This window comes from Liolophura sinensis, chromosome 6 (genome assembly GCF_032854445.1).
Source record: "Liolophura sinensis isolate JHLJ2023 chromosome 6, CUHK_Ljap_v2, whole genome shotgun sequence".
NCBI classification, from domain to species: Eukaryota; Metazoa; Mollusca; class Polyplacophora; order Chitonida; family Chitonidae; genus Liolophura; species Liolophura sinensis.
This window is the reverse complement of record NC_088300.1, coordinates 4,912,310-4,932,207: the sequence shown is the minus strand read 5'-3', so window position 1 is coordinate 4,932,207 and position 19,898 is coordinate 4,912,310. Positions and strand designations below refer to the sequence as shown.

Here is a 19,898-nt window from a genome sequence, read left to right as displayed (position 1 = left end):
AGGTCTGGTATTCACATATGTATTTACTTTATCCGTGATTAATCTATCAAAGATGAGTCGCAGGTTTTGTGGTTTACTGGCTTTTTTTTTCAATGCTTATCATTTTAAAAACAGTTGGTATAATGGGTCTCCTTTCGGACAGTTCAAAATTTCTCCTCCAACTGTTATGGTAGCTACTGTATTTGTTGCGTCATTAAGTCATTAAGTCAGATTTAGTAGGAGCTCTCCACACTGGCTTGTCGCCAACTAAATCTGAAGTAACATGTCTCCATCCGATGAACCTTATGTGTCCGAGTGGTTAGCGTGCTAGTCTAGTCCATTGATTCAGGAGTCTCCCACGAATCCGGTCGCTGTGAGTTCAAGCCCCGCTCATGCTGCCAGTCTACCAGCAACTTGCGGATGGTCTTGGGATTACCCTGGGTTCTACCCGGTTTCCTACCACCACAATGTTGACCGCCGTGGTATAAGTGAAATGTCCTTTCGTTATTCGGCGTAAAAGACCAATCGAATAAATAGATAAAGACTTTTGTCTTTGCTACTTTCCTCTTCCTCACAGCTCGATCAGGTTCCAGACCCTTGCACGAGGTTTGTCACCGGTTGTGTTGAGGGTAGGAGGACGGGAAACAGACAGAATTCTCTTCGTCAATCGAGAACGATGTTTCAGTGAGATAACAGGTGAGCCAGAACCGAGCGAATGCCAACAAAATTTGTAGACGCAGGCGTGTTCAAAGTGTTACTTTAATTGTTCAATGGGTAGCGAAACAGTTGTTTTGTTCTACTGAGAGTGAGTTCAGACAGTGTCTTAATATATAAATCCATGCCTGACGACAAACTTTAACTTTCAGTGCGTATGTTCATTTTGTCAGTTCCTTGAAATGTTTATCTATCTGGCAATGAAATTGAACGAATCGAGCATCGTGAAGGGGATGAAGAATTTCTCAGGTGTATAAGGTACAAAGAAAGTGCTAATTATAACCATTTATTCCTTTTTGTGTCGCACATTCCTTTTACAGCTGATGATTTCGACCGTCTGTATGAGTTCTGCAGAGCAGTGGGATGGAAATTAAGCATGAACTTAAATCTACAGTATCGTAATGGCGGTCAGTGGAATTCATCCAATGCTAAGATGTTAATGGACTACGCTGTGGACAGAGGTTACACGCTGGAGTTCGGGCTGGGATACGGCAAGTAAATTTTCTTTATCTTTCATATAAGACTACCTGCCCTGATAGCAAGGTTGGTATAGCGTTCGCTTAGGGAGCGGTAGATCCAGGGTCAATCATGGGTCGGGTCACATCTAAGACTTTAAAAGAGGAAGTTGTAGCTTCGTCGCTTCCAGCATTTAAGGGGATAGTTCAGTGACCGGTTGTCCCGTATCCGTATAATGTATAATTTGCCATGGGTAAGTCGTCTCAGTGAAGCAGCACTACATAAATGAGTGGTGGAAATCCGTCCTGCATCAAGGAGGCAGGTTACATGTACATACACTCTACGGACTCCTTCGTCGTCATGACTGAAAAATTGTTAAGTACGACGTTAAAGCCCAGGCACTTCCTCACCCACTCATATAAGAGTTGTTGCTATCCAAGCATCTTTTCTTGTAACTCCTAGCTGTACATTCAGGTTTATTAAGGCTACTGGCAATTAAGTTCAAGCATCTATCCACTTATCAACCTCATCAGTGGTCATTCTCGAGTTAGCCTCTGTGGACTTCAGAGCACACTTTCATACATCCTCTGTTTTGTGAACTTCACAGGTTTTATCTGAGCTACAATATGTTATTGTATCCCAGGTTTTACATACAACAGACAACAGCATTGTTGTATGAAGTGGATTCTCTTGTTTACCTTTCAGAGTAGCGATGGCAGTGGGAAAGTTTGCAAATAGTCACATGTAACCTGTAAAATCCAGCCTCTTGTTATTTTATTATAAGATTATATTCTAGCCGTTCATGTAAATGCTTAAAAGCTATAGTTACTAATAAATACGCTCATTAGCTGTGTGAGTTAGGCAGAATTAAGTAAACAAAAAAAAATTTTTTTGGCCGTTCGGGATTATCACCTTGGAACATCATCTCCAAACTTGAAACTAGCCGGAAGGCAAATTTTCACATTTGGATGTGTTGTTCCATGGCTGGTATTAACAAATCTCATCTCTGGCGTCTTCATGACTTTCAGAACCAGACAAATACCCTTCTCCCCAAGAGTCGACTCCGGAACAAATCGGCCGTGACTTCGGACATCTCCGGACGATCATGAACACTTATCCGGCATTTAGGAACAGGCGCCTTATTGGACCGTCTGTGTCACAAACCTTTCCGCGAAAATACATGATCGAGTAAGTGCTCGTTATTCAATATTCCCTTTCCGGTATTTGTAATTTGGCTCAATTATATACTAGATATTCTTGATTTCGGCGGTAAGCACCAGTCATTCACTCTCAAGTCTGTTGATATCGAAAAGGGGCTGGAAACTCATCAAGTTGGATTGTCCGAACATTCTCTATTTGTTTGCTTTTCATGAGAGATTTACCGAGGCGCTACAACATGTCATCTTTGTGACTTTTACACTGTATCGAGTTTCATCCTGATATTTAACGATATATGCTGACTTGATTTCACAATTTTCTTATATGACACTTTAGATACTCTTAGATACCATTACCCATCTTCAATTTCATATTTTTTTTATCGCAGATTTCACAAACGACAACGAACAAGTGTGTACTAAACAGTAAAACGTTCCTCCGTCACGCTTTGGTTTCCGTGAAATAAGTCTTCCAACTATTCTCTTATTTTGATAAAATTTTGTGTGCAGTTCATTTTGTGGAACCTCAGATCGAGTTTGATACAAAAGACATTCGCATGGACAGTAAAAGAATAGCGGAGACCACAGTGTGATGGTTGTCAAATGCTCACACGTAACCAATAAAATATGGCCTCAGTTGAAGTTTTATTCTGAACAGTAACATATTAGCCCCCCACCCTCCTAATTTTTAAACAGAATCAAAAAGGGAGTGGGGGGGGGGGGGGGGCAGTGATGTTACTTGGAATTTACTGGACTTCACTGGTTTAGAATTACTTAAAATAATAATTAATAAACATTTACACCAAAACAATGCAAAAGCACAGAGCCAATTGCATCAGCACAAAGCCAACTGCATCAACACAAAGTCAAGTCTATCAGCACAGTCAATTCCATCAGCACAAAGCCAATTCCATCAGCACAAAGCCAATTCCATAAGCACAATGCCAATTCCATCAGCACAAAGCCAATTCCATCAGCGCATAGCCAATTCCACCAGCACAAAGCCAATTCCATCAGCACAAAGCCAATTCCATCAGCACAGTCAATTCCATCATCACAAAGCCAATTCCCATCAGCACATAGCCAATTCCATAAGCACAAAGCCAATTCCATCAGCGCAAAGCCAGTTCCCATCAACACAAAGCAAATTCCATCAGCACAAAGCCAATTCCCATCAGCACAAAGCCAATTCCATCAGCACAAAGCCAATTCCCATCAGCACATAGCCAATTCCATCAACAGAAAGCCAATTCCATAAGTACAAAGCCAATTCCATCAGCATACAGCCAGTTCCCATCAACACAAAGCCAATTCCATAAGCACAAAGCCAATTCCCATCAGCACAAAGCCAATTCCATCAGCACAAAGCCAATTCCCATCGGCACAAAGCCAATTCCTCAGCACAAAGCCAATTCCATCAGCACAAAGCCACTTCCCATCAGCACAAAGCCAATTCCCATCAGCGCAGAGCCAATTCCATCAGCACAAAGCCAATTCCATCAGCGAAAAACCAATTCCATCAACACAAAGCCAATTCCATCAGCACAAAGCCAATTCCCATCAGCACAAAATCAATTCCATCAGCACAAAGCCAATTCCATAAGCACAAAGCCAATTCCATCAGTACAAAGCCAGTTCCCATCGGCACGAAGCCAGTTCCCATCGGCACAAAGCCAATTCCTCAGCACAAAGCCAATTCCATCAGCACAAAGCCAATTCCTCAGCACAAAGCCAATTCCATCAGCACAAAGCCACTTCCCATCAGCGCATAGCCAATTCCATCAGCACAAAGCCAATTCCATCAGCGAAAAACCAATTCCATCAGCACAAAACCAATTCCATCAGGACAAAGCCAATTCCCATCAGCACAAAACCAATTCCATCAGCGTAAAGCCAATTCCCATCAGCACAAAGCCGATTCCCATTAGCGCAAAGCCAGTTCCATCAGCGCAAAACCAATTCCATCAGCAGAAAATCAATTCCATCAGCACAAAGCCAATTCCCCTCAGCACAAATCCAATTCCATCAGCACAAAGCCACTTCCCATCAGCACAAAGCCAATTCCCATCAGCGCATAGCCAATTCCATCAGCACAAAGCCAATTCCATCAGCACAAAACCAATTCCCATCAGCACAAAGCCAATTCCATCAGCGCATCAGTTTTTTTTATATTTAATGAATTGAGTGATTCTCACCGGTCATTGATTTTCGTGCAGTAAGTGCAACAATCATTGCCCGATTTTTATAAAAATTTTGAATAATTTCACGTTTTCCTTTGTTCTGACCGACCGTTGATTTCTCTGTTACTACCTCTGAAATATTTTTGTGTGCAGGTTCAAAACCAACACCATGCATGCATGAGTTTTTCATATTTACCATAGTGCATGACATATAAATCGAATTATTTTGTTTGTTTTCTTCTGACTTTAGTTTTCTGATGGTCGGAGCGCCTGTTATTGATGCTGTGTCAATCATTCAGTAAGTTACGCTGAACATATGTAATGGTGCATATCCCCAGTACTTGAACTTATCACATTTCTCTCACTTTCTTTGTCTCAAAGTTAAGCTGTTTGGCATGAGCGACGAAAAGTATACATACCTGTTTACTTAAAACCAGATTTTCTTTCGATCATTGTTCACAGGATACAGTAGTATTACTTGAAAAATATAGAGAGTTCACTGTGGAAGAGCATTATACAATCAGTGTCAAATCAACTCACAGCGCATTTGTGCATTGACGATTTTGTATTTAGTAACCACGGATCCGCCACCGAGTTAACTCCAGGGCGAATGGTTGATCCATATGTGTTAGGCAGTATTGTGGACACGATAGATAAAACCCGGAGGCTCATGCATGAGAATGGAGGACAAGGACTGGACTTGTGGCTGGAAGACAGTAACCTCACCCGCTCACCCAACACTTCAGGATACATCGGCGGGTTTATGTAAGCAGTCGGGTTAAACTCTGAGGTAGAAAAGTACGATGTTGGTACATGGTGAAAATATACAGAATAAAACAGGAACAACAGCTCCATATGCATTCATGAATTGAAATCGCCATTCTCAGTAAGCCTTCAACACGTCTTCCCTTCCCCCTTCATAACTTGCACTGGAAGTCTGACATTTCGCTAAGATTAAATCTGGTAAACGTCCGTTTGATACACGAATTCTCGCCTCTAACTCATTCATACAAATACATTTTCTGACATGATACGGTGTTTTCGCTGTTTTCAGGTGGCTTGATACGCTAGGAAAAGCGGCATCCACCGGTGTATCCGTTGTAACTAAACGCTCCTTCAGCGACATGTTTGATGAGAAAGAAATCCCTACACCGGTAAATATCTGAAACCAAAATTTCAACTCAGCCAGATATAAACAGAGAACTGCAAAATGACATGTAACGAAGTGGTTTTCTGTGTGTCTTAGCTGGGTTTATTTTTATTGCAGCCATCTTGTTTATATCACAGACTGTGAAACTGAATCAGTAGGCTTACTTTTACGCAGCGCTTGCCCTGTGAAGTCGAAGATTCAAATATAGGGCTGGCTTGTTCGGCTGCACCTTTAAGTCATGAAGTTTGTTGACGGGCGGTGGGTTACTCCGGTGCCAATCAAAGAGATAAATAAATCCGCTTCTCATCTTAATACGCAGTTTATGTACAGCAATTAGCCATATATATTGAAAAATAACATATATAAATATGTGCTTTGCATGATAAACTTTGACCACTGGTAAAATGTTCAAACATTCATGTTTTCCTTGTATCTATAAAACACAAAATATATCCAGTCTTGCCGAAGATTTCTCTTGATCGCCAGTGCCGTAAACCGCAGCCGACGGCCCACAATCTTCACCACATGAGACTATTTTCTTAATTTCTGTTCAGGAATACTGGATTTCGCTTTTATTCAAGAGGCTTGTGGGAAGACAAGTATTGAACGTATTCACTGATGGGAATGTTGAGTTTCGGATATACGGACATTGCAGGTAAGTTCTTTTAGGACTTTACGCCACCAATCCAAATGATAGAGAACTTCCCCCATCTCAAGTTACTCAGGCTTGAGCTGTCAAGTCTATTGCTCACTCATACCTATGAGGTTGAGCAGTGAGGTTGTGGGCCAACTGGTAACATAGAACTTGTCTTACAAGAGAACGACATTCAAGAAACAGTTTATTTTATACACAAATAAGCACCCCATGGCTTTGTGTAAAATCGCTTTGAAAGATATAGGTCAAAAATGCCGTTTCAAGGAGGAAACTGTTTAGAATGCTTTTTTTTTTTTGCCAAACACGAGCATTCCAGCCAAACCCGGGAACTTGATGGAAATGCTTCATCCAGACTTTTTGATACCCTTCATGTTAATGGCAGTAGATAATAGCTCTTCTTGATAATACTGGTTACAGTTTCATTTTGGAACACTGGATAAACGTTTGGTTTTCAGCTTTAATACTCCCAGCGGACTTGTAGTGTATTACATAAACCTACATGAGCGTGATATCGGCTGGCAACTGGCTCGCGTCAGGGGAGAGAACTACGAACTCTACAGTCTGACACCAGGAGAAGATGGCAAGTTGTCCTCCAGGTTAGTTTAACTGCGTCGATCCTTTCGTGCAATTACTGAGATAAGTCCTTTCAAAATATATGTATGAGGTAGTAAAGGGCCTAAATATTATCTCTTGAGGTAATATTGTGGGAGCGGATGGAAAGATATCACGAAGACAAATGTGGTTTTGTCATAACTCACAGAACGCTGACACACATTGTGATAGCCACCCTAACATCATGATCAGGCTATCCACTTACACGTACTTCACTGCTTGTAAAATGAAATATGTCCATAACCACTAAAACAAATTCAATTTGTATCGGTTGCCATCGAGCTATATTCAAACAAAATCATCGTTTTCCCTTCCAGATCTGTTAAATTGAATGGGCAGAAACTGCGCATGACTGGAGACAACCTTCCAAGTCTACATCCGGTGAGGTCGCGAACATGGCCAATTATTGTGCCATCTTTGTCATACGGGTTTTTGGTTTTACCCAACGTCAGTGTCCTAGCATGTCAATAATCCATCACCGAAAAATATAAACAAAAAAATTTTCAAATGATGTGTCCACTTATTGGAAGATTCCAGCATTATGTTAACTTATTCGGTCCTATCACGACCTTGATGCCGTGTAACAGAAATATATAATTTATAATTATATAAGTGACGCAATATAATTTATACTTTATAAAATTAATAAAAATCTACTTTGTGTGTCAGTATAAATGGGATCGTGAAAGGTGTTGGTGAACTAAATACGCACATTGTAATAAGCCGATGTCTTAGGAGTAAGGTTGAAATGCTGTGATCAAGTTTCTACTTTAAGGTGAATATCTGGAGTCAGTGGTATAACCTTCTGGGCTAGAGTTGTGCTATCTTGTCAATAGTATTTTTTAGCAGTGCTCGTCCTTCCAGAGTCAAAAAACGACCTGCAGTAAGAAACAAGTACAAACCTAGTTTGCTGATATCCATTATATGAAGGTCAGTTTCAGAAGACATATAAACAAATAACTGAAAATACATAATTCACAAAAACGGGAAAACATGGCAGTAAGCAGGTTTTTTTTCTATTGTCGTATGATTTACCTCTATTTTTGTTTCAGTGAAGAAGTGACTTCAATTTTCAGTAATCCAGGCCTGAAGTTATTTTAACAAGTTTGGTACAACACCTAATATCCACTTTGCTGTGGTTTTACAAAGCTAGGATTCCTGTTGTGAAAACAGAAGGTCTGGTTAAAGTATACGCGCACAAATATACATGGCGAAAATCACTGGCGACAAAGTATGTATCTTACCGGAGCAGCTCTCTTCTTCTTGTCCCAATTAACAGAATCTGCATTCTGTAACAATGGAAAACATTTTGACTGTGTGGATATTGCATCTATAATTTTAAGCCAAGTATATTTGCTTAAATAGCCTTTATGCCACATAAACTGCAAACCATAACACACCATTTCAAAGATTCATCTAGCCTCAAAATGACATTTTATTATATCATTTTAACAACAAATTATGGAATATGTTAACATTTAGAAGTCGGAGAATAAAATAAGTTGAAATGAAATCTGTTGGTAATTTTTTAACACATGGGGATTAGGCAATAATTGGAAAATATGAGACTGACTAAACTTAATAGAGAGGAAGACATCATGACTTGGTGCAAGCTATGAAGTTAAAAACCAATATACATGTAGCTCTACTGGTTTAATTAGCATGTGTATGTGATACAGGGTTCAGGACATGAGGGGAAATACTCACTCCGGAACTCTAGTATAACTTTTTTTTTTATCAGTAACTGAAGGACTAACCTGAAACGAACATACAAACGGAAGTCTCATCGACTACCAGTACACACGACACAACATTAATAGAATGTCTCTTCCGGAAACTGCAAACACACCTGGATATATGTAGTAAATAGATGTCTCACCCGTTAATTACCAGTGCACCCAACTGACTACAGAAATGGATGAATCCCCCCAGTAACCACCACCCCACAAAATACATAAATGGATGTCACACCCAGTAACTACTAGTGCACCCGGTTGAACATGTAAACGAATGTAACACCCAGTAACTACCAGTGAGCGCAGCTAAACATATAAAGATGTCACACCTAGTAACTACCGGTTCACCCAACTGAACATATCAATGTATGACTCACCCGGTAACGACCAGCGCACTCGACAAAACATATAAATGGATGTCACATCCAGTAACTTCCAGTTCACCCAAATGAACATATAAATGGATGTCTCACCCGGTAACTACCAGTTTACCCAAATGAACATATATATGGATGTCTCACCCAGTAACTACCAGTTTACCCAACTGAACATATAAATGGATGTCTCACCCGGTAACGACCAGTTCATTGATGATATAAATGAATATTTCACCCAGTGCATCAGATGGAACTTATATAAATGGATGTTTCACCCGGTAACTACCAGTTCACCCAAGTGAACATATAAATTGATGTTTCACCCGGTAAGTACCAGTTCACCCAACTGAACATATATATGGATGTCTCACCCGGTAACGACCAGTTTACCCAACTGAACATATAAATGGATGTCTCACCCGGTAACGACTAGTTCATTGATGATATAAATGAATATTTCACCCAGTGCATCAGATGGAACTTATATAAATGAATGTTTCACCCGGTAACTACCAGTTCACCCAAGTGAACATATAAATGTATGTTTCACCCGGTAAGTACCAGTTCACCCAACTGAACATATATATGGATGTCTCACCCGGTAACGACCAGTTTACCCAACTGAACATATAAATGGATGTCTCACCCGGTAACGACCAGTTCATTGATGATATAAATGAATATTTCACCCAGTGCATCAGATGGAACTTATGTAAATGGATGTTTCACCCGGTAAGTACCAGTTCACCCAAGTGAACATATAAATGGATGTCCCATCCGGTAACCACCGGTGCAACCCACAAAACGTGTAAATGGATGTCTCGCCCGGTAGCTACCACTCCACAAAATATATAAATGGATGTCTCACCCGGTAACTACCTGTTCACTAATCATATAAATAGATGTCTCACCCGGTAACAACCAGTGCACCCCACAAAACGTGTAAATGGATGTCTCGCCCGGTCATTACCAGTTCACCTAACTGATCATATAAATGGATGTCTCACCCGGTAACCACCAGTGCGCCCACCAAAACATAAATCGATGTCTCACCCGGTAACTACCAGAGCGCCGAATGAACATATAAATATACATTGTTCACTAGTGACAACGTATATGTCTTACCGGAGCAGCTCTCTTCTTCTTGTCCCAGTTAACAGAATCTTCATTCTGTAACAATGGAAAATATTTTGGATGTGTAGAAATTGCATCTTTAGATATAACGATTGCCATGAACTTTAACCGAGGTATATTTGTCATGCTTAAACAGGCTGTGTTGCCAGATATTAGCTTAATCTAAGTCATCAAAATTTTTCCACAGATTATGTGATGTTTGTATGCTTTGTTTTAAGGTGGTCGTCGTTAGATTAATTATAACAATGACACATTGATCGTATGTATCACTCGATAACTACCAGTGCACAACACTGAATATACACTGGTAAATGGTGTCTCACCCGGTAACTGCCAGTGCACCCGAATGGACATATAAGTGAATGTCTTAGCCGGCAATTACCAGTGCGACTGATTAAACCTATCAATGGATGTCTTACCCTCTAACTACCAGTGCACTGGATTGAACATATAAATGGATGCTTCACCCAGTAATTACCAGTGCACCCGACTGATCATAAAAATGGATATTTCGCCCAAAAACTAATACTAACCACAAATAATTGACTTAGATAAACTGTTAGTTAGTACTTTTCGATTCGGTTTGCAAAAATGTGCAATGTAATTGTCTTCAAAAGATGTTGCGCACATTTTTGCACATGTTGTTGTTGCTAGCTCCTGAATCGTTATGATGTAGAACTCTTTTGAAAATGAAGGCAAGAAAAGTTTTTGATGGGTACATTGTCCATTTACACACGCCACCTTGATGTATGAGTCAAATTTCGTCAAACTTCAAAAAATTACAATCGCCTTACAGTTCCTTGGCGCAAGTGGCGTAAACTATTTTTACCATCTACTGTAAACTTAACTGTAGGGTCTACAATCGACTGTAGCTATAATCGCTTTGTGCAAGTGAACCCAGTGCACCGGACTGAACATATAAATGAATGCTTCACACGGTAACTACCAGTTCACCCGACTGAACATAAAAATATACATGGAGACAATCACAGCGGACAACGCGTGTGTCTTACCGCAGCAGCTCTCTTCTTCTTCTTATCCCAGTTAACAGAATCTGCATTCTGTAACAATGAAAAACATTTTAACTTTGTATAAATTGCATCCATAGACATAAAGATTGCCATGAAGTTTAACGAAAGTATATTTGGCCTTCTTAAACAGGCTATTTTACTAGATATTAGCTTAATCAAAATTATAAAAATTTCTCCAAGGATCATGTGCTACTTGTATACTTTGTTTTAAAGTGGTTGTCATTAGATGAATTATAATCATAATTATGACAGAACATGATCCGTGTATGTATCACTCGATCACTACCTGTGCACCTTATTGAATAAATTGATCTATCACTCGATCACTACCTGTGCACCTCACTGGATAAATGGATGTATCACTCGATCACTACTTGTGCACCTCACTGGGTAAATGGATGTAGGCCTATCACTCGATCACTACCTGTGCACCTAACTGAATAACTGGATGTGTCACTCGATCACTACCAGTGCACCTCACGGAATAAATGGATGTATCACTGGATCATTACCAGTGCCACTCACTGAATAAATGGATGTATCACTGGATCACTACCAGTGCACCTCACTGAATGCACCTCACGGAATAAATGGATGTATCACTGGATCACTACCAGTGCCACTCACTGAATAAATGGATGTATCACGCGATCACTACCAGTGCACCTAAATGGATGTATCACTGGATCATTACCAGCGCACCTCACTGAATAAATGGATGTATCACTCGATAACTACCAGTGCACCTCACTGAATATATGGATGTATCACTCGATAATTACCAGTGTACCATCAAAATTTCTTCAAAGATCACGTGCTGTTTATGTACTTTGGTTTAACGTGGTTGTTATTAGAGAAAAAATAACTATACTGATGACGCTTACCTCAAATGGAATTTTCTGTTCTTTCCCGTCAACATGGCCGATGACACCGACTCTAAACTAAACGTGAATATAATATAGCCATTAAGCTCCCGGCTGACTCTCTTTCGTAACAATTATACATGTAGTTCCGAAATAATAGATTGTATTGCTTATTTTATCAATGAAACAAGTCTTTGTGAATTTGACGTTGGGTATTGTTTACCGGTTGATGGAGTGAACTGTGATCTGGACACATCGCGTACTATTAAATGTACTCTGAGAGAGAACAAAAACTATGTCATATGATTGGCTTTGAGCAGGAACTATTGTGAATGGCCTGTGGCGTTAACATAGGTTTTATGATTTCCAGGATTAATCATGGTGTAACCAATTATTCAGTTGGCCCTCTGTTTTGAACATGTAAATCACAAAATTAAACGTCGATATATGGTACCTACCGGTTTACCCTGTTTAAGCGGCAGTTGACGGGCATGAGCCATGGCGGCTAATACCAATATGAGCGCTGTTCCGATGAGTACGACCTTCATTCTGCCAGCTCTCAGAAACAGAACCATCAAAAACATAGGTTAACTCTGATTGAGAATATAGAATATTCCCAGTATTAGAACAATTAATTATAGTGCTTCACAATACTAATATCCACGCGTGGCAACTGTCATGCTTTCTCATTTAAGAAAAGTCATGAACTGGTCTGTCCATATGGTGGAATGAAAGCAATTTGAACCATTTTACAGTCTTAGGTATGCATGTCACCACCCGTATCTTTGATAGATATGCCCCACTTCATAGCACACGGTAGCGATGAGCATTTATTTGATTGCTGTTTTACGCCCTGCTCAAGAATATTTCATTTATACAATGGCAGCCAGCATTATGGTGGGAGAAAACCGGACTTACGTGCATTATGTGTGGAACTTATCCTCAAATAAGGCAGGAAGTTGATGCTTACATGCGTGACATTCTTGAGATGAGTTCACGCTTTAATGACAGTACATTCTATGACTATCACAAATTGCTTTTGTGAATTTCCACGGAAAGCAGGCCTATGTTTGCAAGTACGCCAATGAATGTTAAAGATTTAATTTCAGAATTGGAAGGTTGTCCTCATTCTGAGTTATGTGAACGTCTACTGTAAACAAAGTGAGTCGATAAAATGGCAGAAGAGAACCACAACAACGACAACATCATGAAGTTTTCCTTCTAGCTAGAAGAATGGACCAAATGGATCTGGTGATTTGAAAGAAAAGCAACCGGGTTGAACGGGAGATCAGGCGAGACACAGGTAAAAAATTTGATTTGTTTTATGGGAGAAGAAGCGGATGTCCTGAGTTCGTTAAATTTGACAGATGACGGAATGTCTGATTATGTGACAGTAATACAGAAATTTGAGGGTCATTTCGTGATGAAGACGAATGTGATCTTTGGAAGAACTAAATTTAAGCTGAGACATCAGAAATCAGAAGAACCTGTAGATTCTTAGATCACAGAGGTATTCAGTTTGGCAGAATACTGTGAATATGGAGCCCTAAAAGAACAGTTTATTCGGGACCAAACTGTGAGTGGTATCAAGGATAAATCCTTGTCTGAGAAATTACAGCTGGATGCAGAACTGACACTAGAGAAAGCAAAGAGAAACTGTCAAGAAACAGCAAGGCATTTTCCAACCTAGTTCTTTAATAGACTAGAGTATATAGGGAACAAAATAAAGGAAAACATCAGTATCAAAAAAATATAAATAGAAATCAAGTAAAAATAAATCACACACACAGCCTCAAGCAGCAAACCTACATAGTACCGAAATTGTAGCCGGTGTCTAGGTTAAGCGAATTGCCCAGCTCGTGATGCAGCTTTCAACATTTGTATGAAACGAGGTCACTACGGCAAGGCATGTTTCAATCGTAATAAAGTGCACTTCATGAAGTGAATACAGCGAGCAACTGTAGTGATGATGAAGATTTCTTTCTTGGTGATATTTCGGCGATTGACAGCATTGGGAATACCAGTAACAACAACCCATGGATGGCCGACGATGGTCAAAGTGATCGAATATGTGACTGCATTTAAATTTGAAACGGATGCAGATGTTAATGTCATTCAGATATGAAATGAAGTGTAAAGGAACATTTACAGCGCCATTATCTGTGAGAAACAAAGTATTGACCATCTCTTGGTGTCAAAGTCAGCGGGTTACAAATCGATAGTAATGAAAAATCACCCCAAACTGTTCAAAGGATTAAGACAAATGGACTCTGCATACAAAATAACATTAAAAGAGGATGCCAAACCATGCGCAGTTTCCTCACCTAGACGAGTTCCAAGGCCATTATACGAATCCACAAAGAAAGAGTTAGACCGGATGTGAGAGATGCCAGTGATATCCAAAGTAGACAACCCAACAGAGTGGGAGAAACAATAAAAGCCAGTGGAAAATCAGGATATGCGTGGATCTCTCCATGCTTAACAACTATGTAAAGCGGGAAAACCATCCACTCCCAGCAGTTAACACAACTGGTGCTAAAGTATTCTCAAAAATCGACGCTAAATCGGGATTCTGTCAGATCAAATTGGCGGAGGAATCCAGACCCACTGACAACCTTCATTACCCCATGGGGTAGATACCAATTTAATGTACTGCCAATGAATCATTTCTGGATCAGAAAAGTTTCAGAAGTGTATGAGTCAGGTGTTGGAAGGCCTTGAACGAGTCGAGGACAGCATCATTGATGTCTTGGCTCACGGAAACTCGCAGGCACAAGATGACCAGAGACTTGAAGTAGTCCTGACTCGTCTTGAGAAGGCTCGTATAACCCTCAACAAGAACAAGTGTACTGCTTAGCGTCACAGAAGGAGAGTACCTAGGGCACAAGACCAGCGGGAACGAAATAGAGCCTTTAAAGATCAGAAGCATTCAAGAGATGCCTCCCCCAAAGAATGCTCAAGAAGTTTGAATGTTTCTGGGCATGGTTAACCACCTAAGGAAGTTCATTGATCACCTCGCAGACAAAACCAAACCGATCAGAGAGTTACTTCATTCCAACATAGACTGAAATGACAAAAGCCCCAGTGTTAGTTTGGTATGACTCAAATCGAGAAACAGATCTCAGCAGATGCTACATCTTACATCTTGGTGGTGTACTGTCACAAAGACAGGACGACGACACATGGCATCCAGCGTGTTTCATATTACGCTCACTAACACAAACAGAAATGAGATACGCACAGATCGACAAGGAGCCTCTAGCGTTGACGTGGGCCTGTGAAAGGACCAGTGACTTGATAATGGGGAAATCAATCACAGCTGAAACGGACGACACACTGTAGATGAACTTCCTCCAAGGACACAACGTTGCCGAATGAGGTTGATGAAGTGTGATTTCAAGGCAATCAACCACGTACCCGGAAAGGACATGTACGTATCAGACGTGCTCTTGCGTCTCCATAGCTTCCAAACTTCGGCAATCAGCAGCAAGGAAATGGAAGCCTACGTAGAGAACATAATTGAGGCTATACCGATATCGGACACAAAACTTCAGATGATCCGGGAAGCTGAGTTAGAAGATGAAGTGTGTAAATAAATTAGACTCTCTGAAGCCATACTGGGCGATTAGAGGTGAAATATCACTCGCTAAAGGAACCAGATTACTTATACCATCTAGTATGAGGTTGGACATACTCGACAAGCTCCACAAAGGACACCATGGAATCGTAAAATGCAGACACACAGCACAAAGATTCGTCTGGTGGCCCGGACTCAGTCTGGAAATTAATGATCTTGTAGACAAGAGCAAAACATGTGCAGTACACAGAAACCCCGGGCAGAACCATTGATGCCTACTACAACCTCTAAGCGACCCTGGCAAATGGTCGCCACAGATTTGTTTCACTTACGCAACAAAGACTACTTGACTGTAGTGCACTATTTCTCTCGCGACCTTGAGGTAGCAACAACGACAAACACCACAGAAACTACAGAAGTTATCAACGCTCTGAAAAGTATCTTTTCACGCCATGGTATACCAGAAGAACTTCGTTCGGACAGCGGTCTTCCCCCAAGATTCAAGAAGATAAGCGTGTGGTTCAGACCATCAAAAACATCCTGAAGAAGAAAACGGTTCAGGTGAGGGATTTGGACATAGCAGGAACAGTATTTCAAAAGGATCAGGCACTGTGGTGCGCAACCACCGATCCAGGCTAAACCACCCCTGCTCAAACCTGCAGTTCAGACGTCACGTCCACAGCAAACAATTAAACCGTCAATTAAAGTTGGAGAAAACTTAGGTTTGGTTTTCAGCAGAGACAGTTGAAGACTTTAATTGTGCTTTATTTAGTTCAACAATTGGATTGTGGTACTCAGATGAGCAACACAGACGTGAAGGATGCGTTCAAGCAAATTCCTATCCGCCCAGACCAGTGGCATTTGTTCGGAGTGGCTTGGGAATTCAACTATTATTTCTACTGTCGCCTTGTCTTTGGTTGTCGCTCAAGCCCAGTTTTGTTTGGTACATTAGCTTGTGCCATTTCTTGGGTAGCAAGACATAACTATGATGTTAAATATTTCCTCAGTTGATTCCCATAGTCTGGATGAACCTGGGGATAATGCAAAGGAAACTGTGAACAAAATTTTACATATTTTTCAGTTGTTAAATATCCCATTGTCTCCCAGCAAACCTATTGGGCCGTATACAGCGATCAAATACTTAAGGATTATTTTGTACTCTGAGAAATTTGAAGCCAGACTGCGGAAGGAAAAAAACGATAGGATTTCCTACCTTATTGGCTCTCTCATTAATAAGCGTAAATGTACAAATCGAGAACTCTTGGTACTGTTTGGCCATTTACATTATGACATGCCTGTTATTTGCCCAGGAAGAAGTTTTATATTATATCTCCTTGCTCTTGCTGTTAAGGAGTTACATAAGACAGTGTCACTGACGGCGTTTTGTAGGAAGGACTTGGACGTGGATGACTTTCCTTTCCCAGTGGAATGGATTTTCCCTTTTCATAGACTAAAGGTCACCTGTGTTATTGTCCACTGATGCCTCAGTAAAAATGGGATATGGATGTTTTGGAAGCCACTGGTTTCAGGGAAGGAGGCCAGAGGAATTGATCGATCATGATCACAAAATGAGGAAACTCTCCATGGCACATATGGAACTGTTTCCTATGGTAGTGGCTGCAGTGTTTTGGGCTAATTTGTAGTGTGGTAAGACAGTGATATTTCTGTGTGACATTATTAATAAGGGCAGATCTAAAGCTTTGCCCCTAGCAAAATTAACATGGTGTTCGGCGAATGGCCACTATAATGTTATGGCTAATTATATTACTACCAAACAGAACAATATAGCTGACTCGCTCTCTGGTTTTCAGATGAGGAAGTTCAGAGAGTTTGTCCCTATGGCAAACAGGTTACCGACTCCATGGCCTTCATACCAGGAAGTTGGTTGTGGGTTACCCCGGGCGTCTGCCCGGTTTCTTCCTATCATAATACTGGCTGCTGTCGTATAAGTGAAATATTCTTGAGTAGGGCGTAAAACACCGATCAAATACATAAATAAATAAATCATACCATGAAGTGATCCTGCTTTAGACCTTCAAAGTGGTGTTGACAAGTAATGGGACTATGCTATTGGCCATAACACAAGGAGTTTGTACACACAAGTTTTGGAGATATTTGTCACATTCAGAGTGCCCTGTAGTATGAGTAACCTTAGACCTGTTACTGAAGATTTACTTAGTGAGTTTGTGGCACACTGCTCTTCTAAACTGGCAGGTGTCAGATTTTTCTACATGCAATCGGGAGGGGCAAATCCGTTATGAGATTGCTGTTATAAATGACCAAGGTTGGAATCCATATGTAGAGGAGTTAAGACATCACAGGCTGTTTCAAATCACCACCGACATCCTATTACATGCCCTATTTTAAAACAAATATGCTCAGTTCTACATGGTGAATGCTTCTCCTCTTACATTGACTTATTAATGCAAGCAGCATGCTCCCTAGCTTTATTTGGATTCCAGCGTGGTGGGAAATTTACCAGTGAAACAGAATCCTTTGACCCAAACTCATTCCTGTATCTTTATGACATCTTTTTTTTGTGAATATTCAAGCATTTATGTTTTTAAAACTCAGAGCTTCAAATGCTGATCCATTCCGAATGGGGATAACTGTTAATGTCTTTTGTTCAAAACAACCTCAATGCCCACTTCATTTAAGGAAGAAATACATAATGATATCCAAATTCTTTTCACAGTTAACAGGAGAATTCCATTGTCGAGGGTTTTTGTCATTTGCAAATTGAAATCTGTTCTCACCAAAGCAGGCTACCAGCAGACTACGGCGGTCACTCCTTTAAGATAAGAGCTGCTACTGAAGCTAGTTATGCAAGACTTGAGGATCACGTTATTAAAACTTTAGGTAGATGGTCATCTAACTGTTACACAGCGTATATCAAAACACCCTCATCTGTTCTATGCCAAGCACAAAAATCCCTATGTGGACATTAGTCTGAGGTATTTAGTGCGTATATTGTGTGGGGGAACTCTGCTGACTTGTCACCTTTCACACTTTGAATACATTTACCTTCTTCATATAGATTAATTTTTACTGGTTTTAATCGGCCCTGGATAGGCTAAGAGCTCTGAACCAGAGCTTTTGCTAGGTCAGCCCTCACTGGGCTTAGAGCTGAGAGCTGAGAGCTGGAGCTTTTGCTAGGTCAGCCGTCGCTGGGCTGAGACCTCTGAGCTAGATCTTATGATAGGTGAGCCATCCCTGGGCTAAGACCCCTCAGCTAGAGTTTATGATAGGTCAGCCCTTGCTGGGTTACAGCTCACCCTTGACATGCATATTTATAGTCTAGGAAATTACTTAGGTCAAAATTTTGGTGCAAGTGGCTGAGTTTCCCCGTATGCCCAAAGATATTAGTAAAGGAAATATATTAGTAAATGAAATATATTAGTAAATGATGTAAAAATGTTGCAGTTGTTGTGATGTTGTTTTTCTGTTCACTAATACATTTACTGGTATTTCATCTCTGTGCCCAATATAATGTTATGAACATTTCTGAGCTCTACTTAATCGCCACTGTCAGTTTAGTAACCTTACAGTTGAAATCTGCATTGTGTATACAACCAGATGATGCGCTAAACAACATATGTTCTTGTATGTGGTATTCATTGATGATATCTGAATACACATATTAGTGATTTGTATTTGGTGGACTTATGTGAGCACAAAATCAATAAATTTGTCAAATAAATCAATAAATAATGTTAGATTACAACATTTTTAACATCTATAATGCGAAACACAACGTCTAAAAAGTTAATTTGACATAAGATTGTGTTACATTTCAATTAACATGCATAACAAATGCATAATCTCTAATCTGGGCATCAAAATAGACATTTGTACCCTATCTCCCAAAGTTAGCTTTACATCATTGTGACCATTAAAATCCACTTTGACCTATATCTGACAAATTTGACCATGTGTACGATTGAGGTCCATCAAGAAATATATAACTGATTTATGTAAAGCTTATGTATTAAATAAAAACTTAAAAAGATTTTATTAAAAAATTTACGAAAGCGCCTAACACCAAGTCTTCCGTTATCACGTGAGATTGGCATTGTTAAATATTTGTCTGCATGACATTTACAGTGGTGTAAAGGGGAGCATGTACATGTAGTTGAACAGTATGGTGCCGTCCTTAATCTCTATCTTCAGTTAGAGTCCCACTTACAGCTGAAACACATATAATACAAAACGGCGATGGATATATTATCTTACGCTCACTGTAGCATGTGCGTTGTGCTGCGATGGGGTCTGCCGTT

At 40.2% G+C, this 19,898-nt stretch overlaps 2 protein-coding genes and 1 long non-coding RNA gene across 3 annotated transcripts; 2 read left to right on the top strand and 1 right to left on the bottom strand.

Annotated features, from left to right (window-relative positions):
* Positions 1–5,485: 5,485 nt before the first annotated feature.
* Positions 5,486–7,374, top strand: LOC135469070 (inactive heparanase-2-like). The gene is made up of 4 exons (XM_064747594.1): positions 5,486–5,640; positions 6,191–6,291; positions 6,747–6,887; positions 7,221–7,374. Exons 1-4 carry the CDS (start codon positions 5,611–5,613, stop codon positions 7,372–7,374), a joined length of 426 nt encoding a protein of 141 aa, XP_064603664.1. The 5' UTR covers positions 5,486–5,610.
* Positions 6,895–10,820, bottom strand: LOC135469071 (uncharacterized). The gene is made up of 4 exons (XR_010444283.1): positions 10,684–10,820; positions 10,142–10,186; positions 8,148–8,192; positions 6,895–7,781 (listed from the first exon to the last, which is right to left on the bottom strand). It is a non-coding gene; the product is annotated as an uncharacterized LOC135469071 (long non-coding RNA).
* Positions 10,821–17,752: 6,932 nt separating this feature from the next.
* On the top strand, positions 17,753–19,278 carry LOC135466192 (uncharacterized). The gene is given in 3 exon segments (XM_064743579.1): positions 17,753–18,160; positions 18,324–18,391; positions 18,394–19,278. Coding segments are annotated over 3 exon segments (360 nt in total). The 5' UTR covers positions 17,753–18,044; the 3' UTR covers positions 18,570–19,278.
* The last annotated feature ends 620 nt before the right edge of the window (positions 19,279–19,898 follow it).

Excerpts from the sequence above, each read along its gene's own strand:
- LOC135469070 (XM_064747594.1), top strand. The coding sequence starts at position 5,611 with ATGTTTGATGAGAAAGAAATCCCTACACCG. Across the intron at positions 6,292-6,746 it reads CGGATATACGGACATTGCAG|CTTTAATACTCCCAGCGGAC; the intron begins GTAAGTTCTTTT and ends TTTGGTTTTCAG. Across the intron at positions 6,888-7,220 it reads GATGGCAAGTTGTCCTCCAG|ATCTGTTAAATTGAATGGGC; the intron begins GTTAGTTTAACT and ends TTTCCCTTCCAG.